A 24,106-nucleotide genomic window follows, 5' to 3' on the forward strand; every position below is an offset into this window, starting at 1 on the left:
CACATCACTCCAGTTTCCACCTCCACATGGTCACATTCCCTCCATGTCTCTATTCTGTGTGTCCTCTCCTCCTATGAGTTTACTAATCATTAGATTTAGGGTTCACCCTAAAGTGAAGTGTGACTTCACCTTAATAAATTGGGATCTACAGAGATCCTATTTTCAAATAAGGCCAGAATTTTGTGGAGACACTATTCAACCTAGTACAAAGGAACACTCTTTTACAGGCATACGGGGCAGTTTTTACAGAGGCCCTCAGGTGAAAGGGCTTAGAGTGTTTGGAGCCAGGGTGGCTGAAGTGTAGGCGCAAGGAGTAGAACAAACCCAGGTGAGCTGGGAAAGAGGCAGACCCAGGGTATGAAGGATTGTAACAGGAAAGGGCTGAAGTGTAAGGAAAAGCATCTCTCCAGATGAAGAACATCAGAGTGTGTGATACAAAGAAAGAGAGAGAGAGAGAGAGAGAGTGAGAGCGCAATGAAAGGATACAGAAGAGGACAGAAATAAAGGGGCAGAGTCCTTGAGAAAGTGGCGGTTCAGGAGTGGAAGAGGGGAAGATAGACACAGAAGCAGATGGTAAGGGAAAAGGGAAATCGTGTCTAAAGGCTTCTATTTTCTTGATTATATTGGATAGCTAAGAGGTGGAGGAATGGGAGGTGAAGTGTGGAGAAGAAAGCTTGGGATGTTTGTCTTGGAGAGTGAGAAGTCATGCTTGCCAGGATGGCTGGGCAGTGTTAAGAGTCTGTTCAGGGTTTGGTTTCTAGAATATGTTCATTTTTCTTTCTCCGCACTGTTATCTACCTAGTTCAGACCATACGATTACCCTGTGTAACTGCAACCACCTCTGATAGGGTTCTCGTCTTCCCATCGTGCCCCACCCCAATCCCAACCCAGTCTATTCCCCACATTGCTGTCACCATGGTCATTTGAAGTTTACGTGGCATCACTCTCCACCTTAAAGTCCTTCCCCTAGTTTCCCACTGCCCTCCAGATAAAACCCAACTCTTCACTGTGGCTCTCAAGATTGTTATCAGCTGGTTTATGCTTCACTAGCCTCATTTCTTGCCACTTCCACTCAAATTCTGCACTTGTTTTTGAGACGGGTTTTACTCTGTCACCCAGGCTGGAGTGCAGTAGTGCGATCATAGCTCACTGTGGCCTGAAACTCCTGGGCTTAAGCCCACCTCAGCCTCTGGAGTAGCTGGGACTACAGGCTTGCACCACCACACCCAGTTAGTTTTTTTCTTTTTCTTTTTTCAGAGACAGGGAGTGGCGGCTGGGGTGGGGTAGTGGTGGGGGGGGGGTCTCACTATGTTGCTCAGGCTGGTCTCAAACCCCTGTCCTCAAGTGTTCCTCCCACCTCATCTTCCCCAAGAGCTGGGATTACAGGTGTGAGCCACCACACCTGACCTAAATTCTGCATTTCAATCACTCAGAATTACTTTATAAATTCCTTGAACGTGCTGTCCTCTCCCCTTCAAGGCTTTGCACTTGCTCATCCCTGTTTCTGAACCCTCTTTCCCCTCTTCTCTAGCACTCCCTAGTCATCCGCCCTCTCCTCCTAACTCTCCTCCTCCTTCCAGCTCAGTTAGTCCCCTCTGCCAGCCAGCTTTCTTTGACATCCTCCACTCTGAGTCTAGATAGGTTTCCCGTACAACCCTCTATGTTTCCCTTATTAGAGCAAGTACACCTTATAATGCAATTGCTCCTTTGCCTATCTTAGGTCCTCATAAAAGTATAAACCCCTTAAAGTGTCCTGTTTTTCATATTCCTTGACACATGCCAGATACTTTTTAAAATGTGAAATAAGTAAATAAATGAAAATATTAAAACAGTTAATGTCTATGCTGAAAGTCATAAGTAACTCAAAGCTTTCAAACAATTGATTCTGCTTCCCCTCAAGGCACAATGGGATTGACCTTGATGCGGGGGATGTCAGGGAACTGCACTCTACATGGCCATCAGGACTCAGGCCCCTGTTTCATGCTCTGCTTCTCGGTTGGACTTCTGACTTCCATCGTGAACTGCATGAGGCTTTGGGAGGGTTCTCCGCAGGATAATTTCTGCTGTGTCTTTCTGCTTCTTTGTACCTCCTGTCTCTTCTGTAATTAGTGGTCTCTGTTATTTGGTCATAGGGAATGCTTTTCTTTGTAAGTGCTCACTCAGCTTCTGAGAGCCTTGGAAGAGTGTGTCTTGGAGTCTCCCGGGTCATTTGATTTTGAATTCCCAGAAATTGTTATTGTAAGCTGCTCTTTTCTTGTAGCATAAATAACTGTCCCAGTTCTCATACTTCCTACTCTGCCTTCAGGCAGTGTCCCAAGGATGTGCTTCCACTCACACCCAAGTAGTCCTAGAATGACTTCTCAAATGACAAAAAAGCAGCAGAAGATGCTCTGGTTTCTGTTTTGCATTACTTTCCTACATGGAGGCCTTCTGATCTTTTTGGAAGCATGCTGATTCAACTGCTCATGCATGCAGATCCAATTCCTGCAGACTGGCAAGATCACTCTGCATCTTTAACCCATTCCATTGACGAAATAATAGTTTCCCTTCTCAGTTTAAAAACGTGAAATAAGTAAATAAATGAAAATATTAGAACAGTTAATGTCTATGCTGAAAGTCATAAGTAACTCAAAGCTTTTTTTTTTTTAAACTAAAAACAAAGTTTTTTGTCTTCAGAGAAGTCCTCACCTAGCTTTCATGTCATCAGTGGGTGAAACTGGCTATCTTTTGCTCTTCCTCATGTTCTAATCAATGTACTGATTAGTGTGCTTTGGATGTCACATAAATAGATACATGTTGGCCGGGCTGGTCTCGAACTCCTGATCTCAGATGATCTTCTCGCTGCCTCAGCCTCCCAAAGTGCTGGGATGATAGGCTTAAGCCACCGTGCCTGGCCAGAAATATAGAATTCTTAACCCCCATTGTTTTGGATTGATCTCAGTACCCATAAACCCTTGTTGAAAAATCCTGCATTACTAATTTACCCACTTCTGAAGGTGCATTTGGTTTTTGGTTTTTAAAAAAAATTGCTCTTGTGTAGTTTATAAATATGCTTTTTCAAAATAAAAAAAACCCATGTTTTCATTTCTGTAATTGTTGAAGAGTAGAGGATACAGTGTATCGATGCTCAACATTTAATGCAACTGCCTTTTTTTTTTTTTTCCCCCCTCCTTCTTTTTGAGACGGAGTTTTGCTCTTGTTGCTCAGGCTGGAGTGCAATAGCGCGATCTCGGCTCACCCCAACCTCCGCCTCCAGGGTTCAAGTGATTCTCCTGCCTCAGTAGCTGGGATTACAGGTATGCGCCACCACACCTGGCTAATTTTGTATTTTTAGTAGAGATGGGGTTTCTCCATGTTGGTCAGGCTGGTCTCGAACTCCCAACTTCAGCTGATCCACCTGCCTTGGCCTCCCAAAGTGCTAGGATTACAGGCATAGCCACCGTGCCTGGCCAATGCAACTGCCTTCTAGAATGTCTTGTGTACTGACTGCAGAGGCGGGACAATTAAAACTGGGCTTCCCAAATGCCCTTGCAGTGAGGGTTCTGGACGTGAGCACAGTTCGGCCATTCATATATACTCATGTGGGATTCAGAAGGTGGCAGTGAGACACAGCCTACATTTTCTATTGTTTTTGCGGGCAAGCCTGGTTGGAGATACTTAGTTTCCCTGTGTGTAATCACTAGCGTTGTGTGTGTTGAAAGGCAGTGTTGGGGAGGCCATTTAATTTGTGTGGATTCTAGTAGGCACAGGCATGGTTCTGGTTATAGCGGTTGCAGTAACTTCCCGACCATGGTGGCTTCTGAGAGTGGCAGGGGTGTCATGGTTCTGGAATTGGGGACAAAAGCAGTAGCTTCCCATCTTGTTAGGGAGCTTCCTGGTTGCCGAAGGCCGCAGTTCTATTGGTGGCCAGGCTCTGCAGAGAAGTTTTGAGAGTCATCTTTGGGAAGGTTAAACCTAGAGTCTGTCTCTTCACCCTCCTCGTAATTCTGTCAGCCATTTCATGCTTAAACTAGGTGGAATGGATGCTGTTCTTGGCAATAAATCCATGACCTATATACCATGGGAGTAGTTGTTTGCAATATTAAATATAGCTTCTGGTTGGAAAGATGTTTAGACAAGAAAAGTAGCTGTCTGAGAAGACAAGATTTAGACTTTTTCTTGATAGCTGCAGCTATGTAGAAGCCAAATCATGGCTCTTGCCACTTGGGGTGCATGTACAACTTTCTGTGACAGTAACAGCAATCGGATTTTGAGGGGTGAATGAAAGGCAGAACTCTAGGGGCCCTAACTTTCACATTCAACTTGAACTCACACTGAGACCTAAATTTATAATCCCGAGGGTCTAATTCTTCTGCCAAACCTTTCTAATGACGAATAGCCTCTCTCCATTCTCCACCTCTTTTTTCCCCCTTCCCATAGGAGTAAGGACTCCCACTCCACCCCCACATACACACGTGTGGGCAGGAGAAGGCCATTTGTAAAGAAACAGTGTCATGTAAACAACAAACTCAAGTTTCAAAGGAGAAAAGATAACAAAATCTGCAATAGAACATATGCTGGGGGAAAGGACAATTACTCCTCTATGACAAGCGCAAGAGGGAAAGTCACTCACATGGCAGGGAAAGGCTGACCATGAGAACAAGTCTAGGATTTAGCTAGTCACTCCTTTAGGCCAGGTCCTGTTTCTCTACAATGTTCCCTTTTTAAATTCCTTCCTTCCCTCTCTCCCTTCCCTTCCCTTCCCTTCCCTTCCCTTCCCTTCCCTTCCCTTCCCTTCCCTTCCCTCCCTCCCTCCCTCCCTTCCTTCCTTCCTGCTTTCTTTTTCTTTCTTTCACCAACTACCTGTCTGTCTATCCATTTTAAGATTGGGTAACACTTGCTCATGGTACAAAATTCAAAGCTAAAAAGGGCACAGAGTGAAAGCAAGTCTCCTGCTCCACCCCGAGGGCATTCCTCTTTCCCTACCCAGAAGCAGGCTCTGTTGTTTCTCCCCTTGTTCATTTTCCCACTGGGGCTCCTCTCACCTCAGATCCTATGGAAGCATCCAAAATTGTGGGAAAGAATTCCAGATGAGAGGTGGAGTCTAGGAGGAGGAGGAGTGGTGACCACCAAGATTCCAGATCCACTAGGCTAGTGCCTGGCCCACGGTTGGATCCTCCAGCGTGGACAGGACAGTCTGTGGTTGCTCCCTGCAGCCACCTGACAACTGGGCAGTAGTGGGAGGGAGGCTGGTGCCTTTTTCTTTAGCACGGTTGTCTGTTTGGTTTTATTATGTTGTGTCCCCACTCCCGCCTCCAACTTTTCCTTCAGCTGCAAATCGGAGTGCCTATGGATGAATGTTTGTTTACATATGTCATGCCACTGTCCCTTCAGAACAAATGTGTGTATTTGAGGCAGGAGACTGTTTGGTTTTTAAACCAAGTGGAACTGCCAAACGCCCTCCACCCAGCTTGTGGACAGGTGCACTATTAGGAGTTTACATAAGAAAAATCTGTGCCAATTGTAACAGGTAGAGAGAGAGAGAGAATGAGAGAGAGAGAACCTGAATAATCCTTTGGCAATTCTTAGTGTGACACAAGATTCACTTCCTTCTTAGCAATTCTGTGCCTCATGCCTCATTCCTGATAATTTTAGGGTCTGCTATGTCTTTTGCTATGAGAATTAGCATCAGCAGCTTTCAAAATGACTTACCAGTTAGCCCCTCCAGAAATCTTAGGACACTATTCTTTTCTTCTCCAAATTTCCCATCTCTAAGCCTTCTAATTCTCCTTCAAATTTCCATCTGTAAAGTTAATACAATCCAATAAGAAAATAATGTGCTCTTGAGACGTTGACATGCTCAGAGCCATTTTATCCTGCCCTTAAGCCTGGAAAGTTTGAATTTTCCTTGGGATAAAAAAGTAAGAAATAATAGAATAATTCACTGTACTGTAACAATTAAATCCAGCAATTTAGCATTGAGCATTGGTAAATATAATGCTCGCAACAACCAAAAGTCTCCCACGTATTGACAGGAAAAACCAAAGTTATAAATCTAAACCTCCTATTCCGAACCACATTCCTAAATGTAAATAAGCATCCAAGCATGCTGCTACATATCTTTACAGAAGCAATTACAAACAAGTCTTATCAGTTGCTGCTAAGTCACCAACGCATACAATGCTTATCTGCTATGCCCTCTACTGGATAGAGTACACAAGGCAAGTCGCATTATTTCCAATTAATTTTTGGCATCATCACTCTGCATCTGCTTTAGGAATGCAAGGCGTGAAATTTATAGTAGCAGGTTTAATATTCCATCCAGCCAAAATCATTTCGCTACAAGGACTTACCTTTGGTAAAATATTTTTTGTTTTTTTTTTTTTTTTTTTTGAGTACATAGATTGCTTCTCCTCTTCTTGCAACCCACTGTCCAAACTCTCAAGCTGTCACAAAACTAAATACGTGGCAGGAATAATTTCATGCTGAGTAAAATGTGTTTAATTTCACATCTTGTAAGAATAATTACTTAGCATAATACCACTTAAAATGTATTTTTATCTGCAAATGCTAATGAAGCTACAAAAACCTGACTCATCTTTTGAAAGAATAAGGGTATTAAGGGTGCTTCGCCTCTACTCCCTCTTCTCCGTAGTGGCTGCCTGAAGAGAGAAACCCGGACTGGAGAAATAATCCCCAACTAGATCCTGCTGTCTTCAAGCTGGGTGTGAGCCCAGTGACTTTGAGGGGAATTTAATCCCACCGGCCTCTCAGGAGCCTCCCAAGGTGCTGAAAACAGCTTCAGGCTCCCTGGGGCTGCCCAGTTCTCACCCAGGTCCACCTAGACAGCCACTAGGAGAAGGCTCAGACCCAGGGCCGAGAGCTACCTACCCTAACGACTGGGCTGGTGGCAGGCCTGTGGCCTTTGGCCTTAGGGCTTGTGTCTCTTTGATCATTGGTGCACCCAAGTCGGAAAGACCACTGTCCTATCTATTGTTTGTCTTGAGGCCTAAAGCAGTAGTTAACAAAGAATGACAAGGAGTAAGGGGGAAAAGGAGTGCCTTGCTTTAAAAACTAAAAAAAAGAAAAAAACCCAAAAACGAAAAACAAAAACCCTCTTTTATTCCTAGTTTTAGAATTACAGAAAAGTTGCAAATAGTTCAGAAAGTTCTTATCTACCCTTCATCCAAATTCACTCACCTTAACATCTTACATAATGATCAAAACCAAGAAACTGGCACATTAGTGCAATACTATTAACCACACTATAGATTTAAATTCAGATTTCACCACTATTTCTAATTGTATTTTTCGTTGGGTGTGGTGGCTCATGCCTGTAATCCCAGCACTTTGGGAGGCTGAGGCAGGCGGATCAACTGAGGTCGGGAGTTCAAGACCAGCCTGGCCAACATGGAGAAACCCTGTCTCTACTAAAAATACAAAATCAGCTGGGTGTGTTGGCACATGCCTGTAATCCCAGCTACTCAGGAAGCTGAGGCAGGAGAATCGCTTGAACCCGGGAGGCGGAGGTTGTGGTGAGCTGAGATCACACCATTACACTCCAGCCTGGGCAACAGAGTGAGACTTTGTTTAAAAATAATAATAATAATGATAATAATAATAGTATTTTTCTGTCGTAGGATTGAATCCAGGATCCCATATTGCACATAGCTGTCATGTTTCTTTAGTTTCCTTAAATTCAGGACACTCTCTTGTCTTTCCTTGTTTTTCATAACCTTAACCTTAATATATTTGAAGAGTACTGGTCAGGTATTGTATAGATGGTCTGTCAATTTGAATTTGTGAGATGTTTTCTCATGATTAAATTAAGGCCGGGTGTGGTGGCTCATGCCTATAATCCTAGCACTTTAGGAGGCTGAGGCGAGTGGTCAGGAGTTCGAGACCAGCCTGGCTAACATGGTGAACCCCATCTCTACAAAAAATACAAAAATAGCTGGGCATGGTGGTGGGCACCTGTACTCCCAGTTACTCTGGAGGCTGAGGTACAAGAATCACTTGAACCTGGGAGGCGGAGTTTGCAGTGAGACGAGATTGCCCCACTGTACTCCGGTATGGGGGACAGAGTAAGACTCCGTCTCAAAAACAAACAAACAAAAAAACTAAATTGAGATTATATATTTTTGGCAAGAACACTACAGAAGCAATGATTCCCTTCATTGCTTTGTGGAAGCAGGGCCTGCTTTCTTAGCAGTGAAGCTAAGCAGGGGCATGGGATAAGAGCCTGAATGAGATCAACATCCCTCTAGAAATTTGAGTGGTGGCTTTAAGGAGAGTTAGGCACCAAGCTTAAGAGCAGGTGACACCCTTTTATTACCTCTCGCCTCCTTTCTCTGTTACTATGAGTGGCAATGGGAGAGGTGGGAATATTTCTTCGCCACAGATAGACAGCATGAATTTTTTTTAGTCCAATGTTGCTGTGACCAGCAGAAGGATAAAGGTAGCCAACGAAAGCCGAGAATTACTCATGTTGGTGTGAGAAAGAAGGTGGGGAGAGATGTGCCAAAATAAAAGTGTGGTCTAACGACCATTTTGGGGCCCGGTGAAGCCCTTTGTGGATTCAGCAGGGCTCCAGGTAGCCCAAGAATGAGATGCAGACTTCTCAACAGGTGGGAAACTTGTTAACCTGGGTTGAGGGGGTAGTGGTAAACATTCGTAAGCAACACTTCTAACAGTGAGAAAGCAAGTTTGATTCCTTAGTTGGGTAGAATGTAGTAGTGGTGAACAAAGATCCTTGGGCAGATTTTTAGACTTGCATTTTGACTTTCTCCCCTTCTGGAATGGAAGCTCTGTCGGGGACAGGGCCCTTGGCTGGTTCCCGTCTGGAAACCTCGTATTCAGACCTGGTACATTGTAGCAGCTCAAAAAATGTTTATTGATTAAATGTATTTTTTTTTTTTTTTTTTTTTTTTTTTTGGAGATGGAGTCTCGCTCTGTCACCCAGGGTGGAGTGCAGTGGCCGGATCTCAGCTCACTGCAAGCTCCGCCTCCCGGGTTCACGCCATTCTCCTGCCTCAGCCTCCCAAGTAGCTGGGACTACAGGCGCGTGCCACCACGCCTGGCTAGTTTTTTGTATTTTTTAGTAGAGATGGGGTTTCACCGTGTTAGCTAGGATGGTCTCGATCTCCTGACCTCGTAATCCGCCCGCCTCGGCCTCCCAAAGTGCTGGGATTATAGGCATGAGCCACCGCGCCCGGCCTGATTAAACGTATTAAACATAAGTGAATGGGCTGGGCATGGTGGCTCATGCTTGTAATCCCAGCACTTTTAGGAGGCTGAGGTGACAGGATTGCTTGAGTCCAGGAGTTCATGACCAGCCTGGGCAACATAGCAATACCTCACCTCTATTTTTAAAAAAGTAATAAAAAAAGAAGTGAATAAATCGGGTGCTCATTTACAAGACATACTCTTGGACGCTCCACTCATCCAAGCTCAGCGATCTATGACCCTATCCCCCAGGATGGTTTTGGAGGTCCAGCAGGGCCTCCGCGCTCCGGACTGCAAGCTTTCTGCCCCGTGCCAGTCCTCGAAGCGCCTGCAGAAGCTGTGCTGGTAGGAGACTGTTCTTTGAGAAGTCCCTGGGGGTAGAATGCAGGGGAAGATAGACTAAGATCAAATATATAGATGGTAAAATCTAAGTTTGGGAAGAAGAGGAGATAATGTAGATGCCTGCTTCCAGATGGGCCATGGTTTGGGGAAACCAGTAGAAAGAGGGAAGAACGGTCATGGTCATGGGGCCTTATGAAAATGAATTGTGAACACATGATTTTTACTTGTGTGTGTGCATGCGTGTGCACAGATTGAGATGTGTTTTCCTTATTAATGGGACTGATTTCGTTTCTTCAACTGCTTAGTGCTTTTTGGTTACTCTCTTCTGATTCCCAGATACTCATATAATGTAAATAATGTATTTATATTTATAATTATCATTGTAATTTAAATTGAATTATTTAAATTTTCCAGATGCATATTTAGTAAAGACGTTTTTAAACATACTAGAGAGACAAGCAAAGTACCAGGAGGCTTCGAACATTTATTTTACTGAGTAGAAAGTAGAGAAGAACTGTTTTTACTGACATACTAATGAAAACAGCCAACATTACTTGCAGTTGGTCCATACCAGGCACTGTTCAATGCACTTTATAAATATTAACCTTTTTCATTCTTATAGCTGCATCATGAGGTAGTCTATTATATTTCTATTCTACAGAAAGGAAATTAAGGCAGCCAGAGCTTTATCACTATTTTTAATTTTTTTGAGATAAGGTCTCACTATATTGCCCAGGCTAGAGTGCAGTGGCACAAACACAGTTCACTGCAGCCTCAACCTCCCAGGCTCAAGCGATCCTCTCACCTCAGCCTTCTGAGTAGCTGGGACCACAGGCACACACCACCATGCTTGGCAATTTTTAAAAATTTTTTGTAGAGATGAAGTCTCAACTATGTTGCCCAGGCTGGTCTCAAACTCCTGGTCTCAAGTGATCCTCCCATCTCGGCCTCCCAAAGTGGTGGGATTACAGGCATCAATCACTGTGCTTGTCTCACATAGAACTTTAAACAGTTACTCCAAGTCACACAGCTAGGAAGTGGCAGAGCTGGGAGTGTAATCACTCTATACTATAGTGCTTCTGGTGCAATCCAGAAAAAGCCTATGTTCCAGAGAGAACTTAGTTTCTGCTCTTTGCTCTTTTAGGGGCAAAATGAACACTCCAGACCCACATCTTTCCAAGTGCTTCTTCGAGCAAGCAATATGAACTAGAGTTGTCCCCTCTTTCTGGGAGGGAAGTCACAGTGACTTCCCACAGGAGATACACATGGCTATGGGAGCTTTAAGAGATGAAGGTGTTAAGGTGTTGACTTCATCCAGGTGCATTATAATAAAAAAGGAAAATAGAATCTCTGTTGTATCCAAATTATAAACAGGTCACATGTTTCACATGACAATATAAGCACAATTATTAAGGGATTTCATGGGATACTATAAAATAAAGTTCTAGTCTTGTACAGGTTCACACATTTTCTTGGTACAAATGAGCTCATGCACTTACCAGGTTTAGGCTCTTAAAATCAACTATTTATTTGTTCAGCAAGGGACAAGTGAAAGAGGAAAAGTTTTGTCCTAGTAAAAGCGAACCCTGTGAAATAGGTAATCTATATATCTTTATCAAATGCACAAAGTGCATGCAGCATGGTTTATGTGGTCACATCAGAAGGGGATTTTGGTTTCTTGAGGGGTGCCAAACTTATTTGCCTCCGAACATGATGGGCCAAATTACTTCTTTTTTCTTTATATTGTTGTGAGACAGAGTCTTGCTCTGTCGCCCAGGTTAGAGTGCAGTGGCGCGATCTCAGCTCACTGCAGCCTCCGCCTCCCGGGTTTAAGCAATTCTTCTGCCTCAGCCTTCCTAGTAGCTGGGATTACAGGCATCCACCACCTTGCCTGGCTAATTTTTGTATTTTTAGTTGAGACGAGGTTTCATCTTGGCCAGGCTGGTCTCTAACTCCTGATCTCGTGATCCACCCGCCTCAGCCTCCCAAAGTGCTGGGATTACAGGAGTGAGCTACCACGCCCAGTAGGGCCAAATTACTTCTAATTCTGAGAGTAAATGAAGGAAATTTAGGTGAAGCAATTCAGTGGATAACAAATGTCACCAAGATCGTTATAATAACAGCTATTATTACTATTTTTACTACGGTATATATTTTCACAAATCATACGTATAAACCAAGAGTCAAATTTGGGAGAAATCATTGTCACTTACACATTGAATACGGTAAGGTTCATATATAGGATATCAAACACTTAGGTCTTCAAAGAGGTTTCTGCCTTGTGGACATTTAACTTTTTTTTTTTTTTTTTTTTTTTTGAGATGAAGTTTTGCTCTTGTTGCTCAGGCTGGAGTGCAATGGTGCGATCTCGGCTCACTGCAACCTCTGCCTCCCAGGTTCCAGCGATTCTCCTGCCTCAGTCTCCCAAGTAGCTGAGATTACAGGTGTGTGCCACAACACCTGGCTAATTTTGTATTTTTAGTAAAGACGGGGTTTCACCACATTAGCCAGGCTAGTCTTGAACTCCTGACCTCAGGTGATCCGCCTGCCTCGGCCTACCAAAGTGCTGGGATTACAGGTGTGAGCCACCGCACCTGGCCTGACATTTAACATTTTTTAAAAAGTGGCTGAACCAAATAGAAGAGTCATGAATACCAGTGGTAGGTGGGGTCTGCTTCTGGGAGGTAAAGTCTAATTTCAGTGGCGCTGGGACATATTTCTTTCTCCAAAATATAGAAATATGATTGTGTTTTGATGTCTACTTAAGAGGGGTAACAAATATATAAACTAGTGCAACATTTTTCAAATTGAGCTTCTAGCTGCCGATTCAGCTGGAATATAATTTATGCTAATAAGTTCCTGGATTTCAAAGTGACTTTTTTCTTGTCACACTAAAACCTTTTAATTTGGGTATATATTCCTAAGTCCAGAAAGGGCAGGGAAATTTTCAGTCAAAAGCCAGGGATATAACTATCCCCATCTAAAAGGAAAGGGGAAAAAATTTACATTCCGGAGAGTTGAAGGAGAGAAGGAAAGTTCAATGTATAGCTTTTCATTTCCTGCAACATAGTTGATTTCACACACCATTTACCCCTAGACAAGTTTATGCTAATTTTAAAATGACTGCATTGAGGACTTTAATGTGCCAGAGAGTTGATGGTGGAATATAGCTGGTTTCATGTAACTGGGACTGGAATAGGGAAACTGTACCAGGTTGAGCCAAGAAGCTTGTGTCCTAGTCTCAGTGCTGTTACTACCTAGCCATGTGACATTAATCAAGTCATTTGTTTAGTACAGATGTCAGTTTCTTCATTTATTAAACTAGATTAGTTGTGATAGTTAACACTGGATGATCCTTTACTAACCCTTTTGATGTTCTCTGTTTTTTTTTTTTTTTTTTTTTGGTTTTTTTTTTGGAGACAGAGTCTTGCTCTGCCCAGGCTGGAGTGCAGTGGGTGCGATCTTGGCTCACTTGCAACCTCTGCTTCCCAGGTTCAAGCAAAACTTCAGCCTCAGCCTCCTGAGTGTGCCTCAGGTTCAGATTAAAGGTGTGCACCACTACGTCCAGCTAATTTTTGGTTTTAGTAGAGATGGGAGTTTTGCCATGTTGCCCAGGCTGGTCTCAAACTCCTGACCTCAAGTGATCCAAATGCCGCAGCCTCTCAAAGTGCTGGGATTATAGGTGTGAGCCACGGCGCCTAGTCTGGTGTTAAGTTCTTGTAAGCCAGTGACTTTCAAATTTATTTTTTACTATGACGTACAATGAGTATATTTTATATTGACTCAGTACGCACATTTATCAATTTCTTTACATACACACATACATAAGTATGACATATATGTTATATTCACATGCATATGTGCATACACATATGAAATGAAACTGAAGGTTCCATGAAACAATACTTTGTTACCTCAAATGCATTGTGGCATTTTTATTTATTTATTTTTTTGAGATGGAGTCTTGCTCTGTTGCCCAGGCTGGAGTGTAGTGGCACAATCTTGGCTCACTGCAACCTCCGCCTCTGGGTTCAAGCAATTCTCCCTGCCTCAGCCTCCTGAGTAGCTGGGATTACAGGCTTCCGCCACCATACCCGGCTAAATTTTGTATTTTTAGTAGAGATGGGGTTTTGCCATGTTGGCCAGGCTGGTCTTGAACTCCTCATCTCAGGTGATCCACCTGCCTCGGCCTCCCAAAGTGCTAGGATTACAGGTGTGAGCCACTGCACCCAGCCCATTGTGGTATTTTTAATTCTACTTCATTAAGAAAAAGATGGTCAGTTCCCATTCAATTGACTTCATGACCCACAGTTTGACAATCAGTTTAAATAAGCACAATCCTGCAACTGGAGGAACTGCCTCCAGGTGGATACAGGTGACTGCATAGGTTAAGGGCTAAAATTCTAATCACTGAAAGAGAAACTTAACTGTGTAGACACAATCCACATATTGAGTGAATATGCTATAATTTTAGTGGAAAATTATGACTCTCTAACTAAAAACAAACACTAAGTACGAGTATTCTCTATGGGTGAAGTTGCTTGTTTTAAGCTCTGCATGATTGAACTCTAGTTTTTTATGCTTCTAAGAATGAACTTTTTTGAAAACTTCCTTTCACCTGTTACACTAAGGAACCCTAGTTTTTTTGATAAATAGATCATTTTCCATATATAAACAATCCTCTTTAAAGTTTTTGTAGCTTTTGCAAGAGTAATTTTTAAAAGCTCTTGAAGTTTTATAATAACTGTTTTTTGTTTTTTTTTTTGAGACAGTGTCACCAAGGCTGGAGGGCAGTGGTGCAATCACAGCCCACTTCAACCTCCACCTCCCAGGCTCAAGGGACCCTCCTGCCCTCAGCCTCTCATGTAGCTGGAACTACAGGTGCATGCCACCTTGCCCTGCTAATTTTTGTATTTCTTTTGTAGAGACAAGGTTTCACCATGTTGCCCAGGATGGTCTCAAACTCTTGGACTCAAGCGATCCACCTGCCTCAGCCTCCGAGAGTTCTGGGATTACAGGCATAAGCCACCATTCCTGGCCCTGAATTCTTGTGTCTTAGCTGACACTCAAGGATCCAGGGTAATGGGTGATTCATTTAGGTCCATAATCCAAGGATGAGAAAACTGGGTATGATTTTCCAAGCAGTGTTCCCCTTTCAGTTTTCCCCTTTCAGTTTTAATCACACACGCTTTTATATGTGAACAACCACCACTGGTATTAAAGATACCTTCAACAGTTCATCTATCTAAGGGAATATTTCATTTAGCTGAGAGAAATATCAAGTACCTTCTTCAAAAGGTTACATTTCAAAAAATGCCCTTTCAGATAACACTTCTAAATAGAAGACGATCATCGTTTGTTATTTTGAAAACAGGACATGGTCGGGCGCGGGGGCTCACTCCTGTAATCCCAGCACTCTGGGAGGCCGAGGCAGGTGGATCACGAGGTCAGGAGATCGAGACCATCCTGGCTAACACGGTGAAACTCCGTCTCTACTAAAAATACAAAAAATTAGCCGGGTGTGGTGGCGGGCGCCTGTAGTCCCAGCTACTCGGGAGGCTGAGGCAGGAGAATGGCGTGAACCTTGGAGGCGGAGCTTACAGTGAGCCAAGATTGCGCCACTGCTCTCCAGCCTGGGCAACACAGTGAGACTCTAACTCAAAAAAAAAAATTTTAAAAAAAAAAGGACATAATCTCCATTTGTTAGCTTGCAGTATTTATTATACAATGAACTTAATGATAAAAAGATTTTATGCCATTTCCATATATTGTTCTTCACCCCATACTTCTTATACGAGAATTACAACAAATCCTAAAGTTAAAGTTTTGAAATGGTTAAAACTTAGATTTGGCTTATCTCTATTTATCTTTTATTATACTTATCCTCATCTAATGGCAACTATGTACCAGAAGACTTGCAACTCTGCAGCTGCTCTGTGAGGCTGGATCACTGGGATAGGTGTAGGGTCTAATAATTGTGTCTTTGTGTCTTGACCTTTATCTTGTAACTTTCTCAACCTTGTCAACTCAACTTTTTAATATCATAGCAATGTCTGTATTGAAAATTAACCCTCACCCCTAACTTTGGATCTGCAGCAAAGAGCCAGAGAACTCCACTTTCAGGCTAATAATTGTTGGCTTCACATGTACAGTGTTGGAACTGCTACTTGTCCTTCCCATGTGGCATCACCACCCTTTTTTTTTTTTTTTCCACTATGGCATGAGCTAATCTTTCTAGTACATATAATATCCATCAAATGTACATTACATTGTTGAAGAGCAATCAGAATTTTTTTTCCTGAAAAACCCCCTTTTCAGGATATCTTCCTGTTTAATTTTCTTTTTTTTTTTTTTTTTTTTGAGACAGAGTCTCGCGCTGTGTCACCCATGCTGGAGTGCAGTGGCGCGATCTCGGCTCACTGCAAGCTCCACCTCTCAGGTTCACGCCATTCTCCTGCCTCAGCCTCCGAGTAGCTGGGACTACAGGCGCCCGCCACCACGCCCGGCTAGTTTTTTGTATTTTTAGTAGAGACGGGGTTTCACCATGTTAGCCAGGATGGTCTCGATCTCCTGACCTCGTGATCCACCCGCCTCGGCCTCCCAAAGTGCTGGGATTACAGGCTTGAGCCACCGCGCCCGGCCCCTGTTTAATTTTCTATAGCTGAGTAAGCATACTGTACTATTCCTGGGGCTATTTTAAAAATACTGTCTGTGCTGATCCAAATCAAACAGACCTTTAGAGGGTACTGACAATGATGTCTTCATTGAATATGATCACTGCTAAAGCTTTAGCTCCTTGTTTGCTCTGTAATGCTGTGCCAAGATCCTGGCCTTTAGATGTTCCCAGAATCCCTGGAAACATTAGTTATTTGTTTGTGAGTATCAGCATTAGAATGGTTTTGCATTCACAACAAAATGGGAATCTCTTACTGGGCTGAAGTTGTTTTCTTTACCTAACCATAAGACTTGAAGCCAGTCAGAACAGAATTTTAAGTAATATCCTGTGTTGATGCCTTTATAAAACATACCAGAAGTCAGAGTAACAGGATTCTTTTTTCTTTTTTTTCAACCTTTGGTATAAAATTTTCCCCTAAATATTAAAGCATTAACATTTAAACATTCTGAGGGATATTGATGAGAACTATGATTAAAGATTCACAATATTTCACTTTTAAAACAAACTTAAAAAACTCCTCTTCATATCCTAGCCTGATGACTTAAAATTACCAGCAGGGTATCATAAAAACAACCCTAACACTCAAAATGGGTTTTAAATATCATAAAGGCTAAACATTATGGTTCTATCAAGAGAAAACACTAACAATATGAGCAGAAATAACATTTCACAATTTCTGTTTTAAGCTTTCAAAATAATACACTAGTAATTGATTCCCTTCTATTTTGGCCACATTTTGAGTAATAGAACAGAAGCATTTAACAAAATGGGTCCTTTTAAAAAAACAACAAAAAAAGGCAAGTCAATACCAAGAACCAAGCATACTCCCATCAGAGGGAACAGGGAGGCACAGGGAGTGCAGCCCACCCAGTGGTTAGTCAGATAACTTGGGAGCCACCATCCATTTCTCCACTTGCCCTCTGGTGCGTGCCAGCCTTGGTGCCAGGGCGGCAGGGCCCTGATGCATGTGGAGAGGCAGACAGTTTCATTGGCACCTCAGGCCGAAGTCCAGGCAGAATTTGGCCTTGTGGCGTTCCTGTCGTCTTGCCAACCCATGGCACTCCCAGGACACTGCTAGGAGAACGCTGGCCAAATCCTGCATGAGAAGTCACCTCCATCACAGTCCCCTCAATGTTGGGGGTCAGACTACAGGAAACCGCTTTTATCAGATTTTGTGGTGTCTGTACACTAGCCAAGGAAAGTAAGAAAAAGAAAGCAACTTGTTTAACCTCGTCTAACAGAAAGGAAAGGATTCTCCAAAGTAGTTGATCTGGGAATGAAGCCCAACATCCCTAAATCTCAGCTCAGTTTACTAGTTTTTCATTTACCAGTGGTTTTTAGAAACTTATTATGATCCTATCTACTCTGGGCTATTATATCATTGGTTTCTCAAAGACAGAGTGGCCCAAAGCCGTTGCTGCGCACACACAAAATAATCTATGTACCGTTTGACAATAATCTATACATAAAGCACATTCAGCCATACACATATCTCCATAGTACAGACACATATTTTAAAAATATTTAAAAGCAGAGATTCTCAAAAAGAGGTCTTCATTTGCCATTCTTAAGGCGACTAATAGGAAATATCACTTTCAATGAGGTTCCTCAAACACCACATGTGTATGCAGATGCAGAGATGGATATTCACATACCTGTGTGTAGATGTTCAGAAACAAACACGACCATCACACATGTGTGCAATCTCTTTTCCGAACCAATAAAGACAATGCTTTCCTAAGAAATGTTTGAATTTTATTGTACTTTCTTTTTTAAAAGAAAAGAGAATATCATAATCTTACACAACTTCTTTCGAATGGATAAACTTAGACAATTTATCAACGCTTCCTTACATTTTTACACCACACTGAACTCCAACAGGTTTTTGTTTTAAGGTAAACCAGGTTTTTGGTCCTTCCCTGTGGAGAAGTTACTTTCAAGTCAGTGAAAGTTCTTGGCCCATGATTAAAAGTCTTTGCCAATTAGTACTCAACAACTTCAATTCATTTTTTTCTGGTTCAAGATGAGTAGGAGCCTAATAAGGCTGTGATAAAAGGGCAAAAGGCACTGAGAGCCAAAAGCGGATTAATGAGCTCCTCCATTTATTTGTCTTCCTAACAGCTGAACTGTTACAACTATTGACACTCTTCAAAAGGTTCCGCTCTGAACCCTGTCCAGGCACTGCAGGCTCCAATGGACATCTTCAAATCCAGAGAATGGAGGGGCAAGAGCTTCCCCTGTGTGATGCCAAAACCAACAAAGCCCCATGGATCAGGTAATGAAACTTCAGCTTTTCCCCCTTTGAGATTTATTTACTGGCAGCTGACAAGGGGCAAATTCAGCTCGAATTGTGCAGTCAAGGCCCTGTCAAGCTTTTAGAGGCACCCTTGTCTTGAAGCACCTTCATGACTGGCATTTCACTCAAAAGCCCTCGGCACTGGTCCTTAACAGCTTATGACATCACAAAGGACACTCCAGACAGATGCCTACATGGCATCCTGCAGCATTTTAAAAGAGAATTAGTGGTTTTAATTATGGTCGTAGTATGAAAGGGAACCATGCAAGCTCCACAGGAGACCTTTGATCAGACCCTTTTGCTAGTACAATGCCACGGAACTGTGACTATTCCTGGTAAGGGGCCTTTTCTTGCTGAATGACTCACCAGTGATCTTTGAATGCAGACAAGCTTCTAGCCCTCCCTCTTCATTAGTGAGCATTTCTATACAGGGGCCTATATAGTGCTTGGAGTCTAGGAGCTATACAATTGGGGGGAAAAGAAGCCCTACAGATTCTGGCCTCTACTTAGGAAGTGCTGAAGGACTCTGAGTGACTTTATTCATTAAAACAGGTTGCTATTAATTAACTGTCATAATAAAATAAAGAACTATTATTTGCATTTCTTACTATGTTCTCTTTAGTAATATGTATAAAAGATGCTTGTAACAGAAATGAATTTATTGAGCCACTTCCCCCATCCCCCCCAATCCCTGCCTTTTTTTTCCCCTTTGCATTTTGGCAGCAAGAGCCTACTAATTATTGGGCCTAGATCTCTGAGTCCAAATAGAAATAAAACATAAATATAAAATTAATTAAGAAAATGCAAAATCCTTTTTACTCACCAGTTTCTGCAACTGAAATAAGCAAACATCAAATTAGCTTTTTTTTTTTCAGTGATTTCCGAGAACGATCTAAGACAGTAAAACACAAACTTTTTTCAAAATATCACCCACTTGGTGCTTAGCTTGAAGTGTAAGACTATGTAACAACTATAGCTACTTTGTAAAAAATGTACTCTCACCTAAAGCCTAACATGATTCATTCTTTTTGTTCAGGAAACAGAAAATGTCTTTGGTCTGGTATTAATATCAAAAGATTTTAACTTTAAAACTGATTCCAATAAGCATGGCCCTTAAACAGTTCATGGTCAATATTTAGTTATATGAAAATGGTTCATTCTCTTCTAGAATCTAATCCAGCGCAGTCATCTGGTAAAAGACTGGAAGTCAGAAGACTTTTCATAAAGCTTCTCACTGAAATGGTAATTTGGTAACATGGGATAAACAGAATTTTGCATAAATAGTAGATCTTAGTCACTGAACACCCCATTAAACAGTACTGCTGGACCATGTTACTTATATCTGGGAGATGACTTAGTTTTAAATTTTTTATGCAGCTTCTTTTCTTGAAGAAAAAACTTCCGGACTTCAGAATTTTGGAAGCTGAATGATGAGCAGGTTTTTCATATTTTGCTGTGTCAGACATTTTTCCTGTTTCTCAGACTTTGCAGTTCTTTTCTTAGGTGCTTTAGAGCACCTAAAATATCAGCTTGCTGTGGATCATTCCGTGCTTTCTGAGAGTACAGATGGAAATGTCTGATGGTTTCAGATAACAGCACTTCAGGGTCTGCATCTCTTGCCTGAAGACGCAGCATCCGCTCACAGGCAATGGCATAGTTCTTGTGCCAATTCACTGGATGCTCCTTTTGCAAATAGACAATCTCCTTATAAAGCTAGAAAACAGCAGAAATGTTGGTATTCCATTGTTATTCTTTGACTTTGTTTTCAAAAACAAACAAAAAAACCACAGAGGAATTAATAACAAGAAACAAAAAATTCAAGCAGTCTCCAGTAAAAATCTAATCATTGCTAGGCCATGCAGAAAATGCAAGAATGTTACTGTAATTATTACAGTAGCAGGAGGCAAATATGCTGCGTCTAAAACTGCTTCTGAGGTTTTCGGATGTTGCAGGGAAACCTGAGACACACTGTGTTAGGACAAAATACTCTTCCTCCAGAAAGATGTTCTGGGGAAGGGATTTAGTTTTAATTCATGGAAAGCTATTTACTCAACAGGCAGAAGAGTTGAAACTCTAAATTTAGCTGTTGGAGGAAAAAGAAACAGCTTTCTTTAGAAGACTGCCTGGAAAAAGAACTTGAAGGAATTTAAATTTTTGTCCCACATTTTTGACAGAAATTTCTCTCTACATTAAAAATAACACTAATAACAATAGCAACGATAAAACAATCCAGACAAATTCATCATCACAGAGGCTGAGTGTGACAGAATTTAAGAGATATCCTTAAAGTGAGATACTGAAAAGCTTCACAGTATCCTGTAATTTACAATTTTGAGAGTTAAAACTTTGCCCATAGGAATTTAGAATTTCGCTTTTCAACATCAGAGAGAGTATTAATTGTATAGAGTTAGATTTTTTGATATTGAGTTTTCTAGAGGAAACACATCAAAAATTTAACAAATAAAACACATAAATCTGCAAAATGGAATGTTACAGTTGCTTATTTGGGAATCTCACGGCTTTCTTGGAGATTGTCAAGTTAGAGCTGTATTCACAGGCGTTTAACCTGTAGACTTTCTGAGACCACAGGAAAGCAATAGTGCTTTCTCCAAGGGACAAGTGCTTTTTGAATTAGACATGACATCGTTTAGTTAAAAGAAACCCAATCATATTATCTATTTTTCCAATTCCTACTCCAGGGCAGACAAAAGGCATACCTATTTTAAAATACCACCCTCACGAAAAATTCCATAATCCATGTTTGATATATTGTTTCAATAGTCAATAACCCTCAGTCATCCAGCTGCCTTTTAAAGCAAATTTCCCCTTAGTTCCCTTGATTTTATACAATAGGGAAGAGGCTGGGCATGGTGGCCCATGCCTGCAATCCCTGCACTTTGGGAGGCCGAGGCCAGAGGATTGCTGGAGACCAGGAGTGGGAGACCAGCCTGGCCCACAAAGCAAGACCCCCATCTCTAGTTATAAAAAATAAATAAATAGAAAAGAAAGAAAAAATGGGAAAGAATCACCATGCGCTTTCATATACATCAAGATTACTGTGAGCCTCCTACCCTTTTATCCTCTTGGTAAAATATCCAAAGTTGCTTTACCCTTTTCCTCATCATTTTTTGTCCAGTGGTTTCTCTTCCTGAGGCCTCCTCTGATAAGACACGGATATAAAGGCTGTAGCATGCTGCCCTACACAAAGTAGGCATTCAGGAGCTGTCCAGTTTTCAAAATCCTACTAAGTTTTTGTTGTTGTTGTTGTTGCTTTACACATACCAATTTTATTTTGTAAATTAAGTATAATACATATTTCTATAGAAATATGAACCTGTTAGATTCATGTTTGCTACTTTTTTATTTTTAATTTTTGCAGGTACACAGTTGGTGTATATATTTATAAGGTACATGAGATATTTTGATACAGGCCTGCCATGCATAATAATCACATCAGAGTAAATGGGGTATCCATCACCTCAAGCATTTATCCCTTCTTTGTGTTACAATCCAATTATACTCTTCTAGTTATTTTTAAATGTATCATAATGTTGTTGGCTGTAGTTACCCTGTTGTGCTATCAAATACTAGATCGTATTCATTCTGTCTAACTATATTTTTGTACCCATTAACCATCCCCACCCCACCAACCCACACTAAGATGCTGAAGTCCAAAATAGATGCCAATACTTCCAGGAGCATTTCCCCAACTGCTCCAGAGAATGGAGGCTCATTCATGACCCACCTACTAGTCTTCAGGCAGCAGGACACCTTCAAATGATGCAATTTATTCCTATAGGAATAAATTGGCTACTCCCTGCCCTGCTCCCCCACCATGCCTAAATTATTAAGTCACCTGAACTTAATATTCTGTATGAGCTATTGAGTAGGATAATGTAAACAGCAACAAAAATATATTCTTTACACCTAACAAGAACATTCTTGAAAAACTAGCACTAGGGGTGGTAATTAAGTAATTACCATGAAGTAATTGGCGTCATTTGTCTTGTAAACATTGTCACACATCTGGAGACTATGCAAAGGAGATACCAATAATCTGTATTCACTGAAAAAAAATAGAGCTTGCTGACCCAAAGGGACAACAAATCCACAAGCGAGCTTTAGTAGTAGCCTAACAACGCACCATGGAAGCGGTCACTGATGAGAATATAAAATATCAGTAAGTCTCAGCTTTCTCCCAACTAAATATTACTTGTTTTTCCAAGAACTACAAGGTATTAGAGATAAACAGGATTATTATATGAACAGGATATGAAAGACGATCTTTTCAAGTTTAAAGCCCATTTTCTTTTTTAGAAAAAAAAAAAAATAAAGGCCTGGAAAGGTTCATTGACTCACAGTTGACAATTAACAACAGAGTGGGCCTAGAAGCTGGGCCTCCCTACTGCCAGACAGAACTCCAGCATGCTGCCTTCTATAATCGGGTATCTTGCTGTCCTCAAGTGGGGTGCCTCAGAGGGTTCCGCCTTTGCCCCCATGGCTCGCTCCTTATGGACTGCTCTCCCCTCCCTCTCTCGCCTCCTTGCCCTACCATCTGTCTGGTTAGCTCCTTCTGATCTTTCAAGATGACACTCCAATGACATCCCCTCTGGAAGCCTTCCCTTCCTTCCTCCCTCACCAGCCTACTCCCCAGCTTGCTCCGGTCCAGTGCTCTGGGTTTCCGTAGCACCTCTGCGTGCCTCTCACAGCACTCTCAAGTCTGAACTGTGACTGAGGACTTGATCTTCTGTCTCTCTCTCTAGCCTGCCACCTTTTTGATAGCAGGAATAAGACTTAACTGTCTGCAGCACACTATTTGCTATGGAGTGGGTGCTCAAGAAATGCCTTGTGAGTGAATATAAGTGAATAAACAAGGAACCAGAGATCACAATTGAGGAGTAAAAGTAGTCATACTGATTGGACACCATGCTATTTTGTCTTAGCACCAAACACTTGTCCTGGCTGAGTAGAACCACAGCAGTCTAGAGATGGCAGAAATATCTCAGCTGCTCATATATACAGGTCCTACCCTCTATTTTCATTGGCCCTTGTCAGGATATTAGTTTCCTATAGAGCAGACTCTGCAAGTGTCTGAAGTGCCCAGTGCCATAAGTCACAGCAAAGCAGAGACTTGGTTACAATAGTGCCACAGCAAGCCTCCTGTATCTGCTCCCACTTCCCATCAGAGAGGACCAATGTGTGCAAGATCTTCAGTGTGGCTGTGTCTTCCGAAGGTTCATTTGGCTTCCTGGGGCCAGTTAGAAGACAGAGCCACCCTCCATGACTCTCTCTCTTCTCATGAAATCTCAACAAGCCACGGCCCTATCATTTCAAGTGGAGCCAGGGTCATGACTTTTGCAGAGAGAGTAACCAGCTAGAACTTGTTTTATATTAAGCTGTTATATTAGTTTCCTATTGCCACTATAACAAATTACCACAAACATAGTGGCTTAAAACAACATACAATTATCACCTCGCACTTCTGGAGGTGAGAAGTCATAAAACCAGCATGACTCCTTCAGGAGGCTCTAGAGGAGAATCTGTTTCCTTACCCTTTCCTACTTCCTCCAGAGGTGGCCTGAACTCTT

At 42.0% G+C, this 24,106-nt stretch overlaps 1 protein-coding gene across 4 annotated transcripts in view; it reads right to left on the reverse strand.

Moving 5' to 3' along the window:
* Positions 1-17,955: 17,955 nt before the first annotated feature.
* TMEM260 (transmembrane protein 260) overlaps positions 17,956-24,106 on the reverse strand; it is a 63,610-nt gene continuing 57,459 nt past the window's right edge. For 3 of the 4 annotated variants that reach the window (XM_031668086.1, XM_021941253.2, XM_021941252.2), the window contains one exon: positions 17,956-20,231. In XM_031668086.1, coding sequence (XP_031523946.1) covers positions 19,977-20,231 — 255 coding nt within the window. In that variant the 3' untranslated portion in view covers positions 17,956-19,976. The remainder of the gene's footprint in view (positions 20,232-24,106) is intronic. The other variant, XR_002523366.2, reaches the window with a different exon arrangement.

This window comes from Papio anubis, chromosome 7 (assembly GCF_008728515.1).
Source record: "Papio anubis isolate 15944 chromosome 7, Panubis1.0, whole genome shotgun sequence".
Taxonomy (NCBI): Eukaryota; Metazoa; Chordata; class Mammalia; order Primates; family Cercopithecidae; genus Papio; species Papio anubis.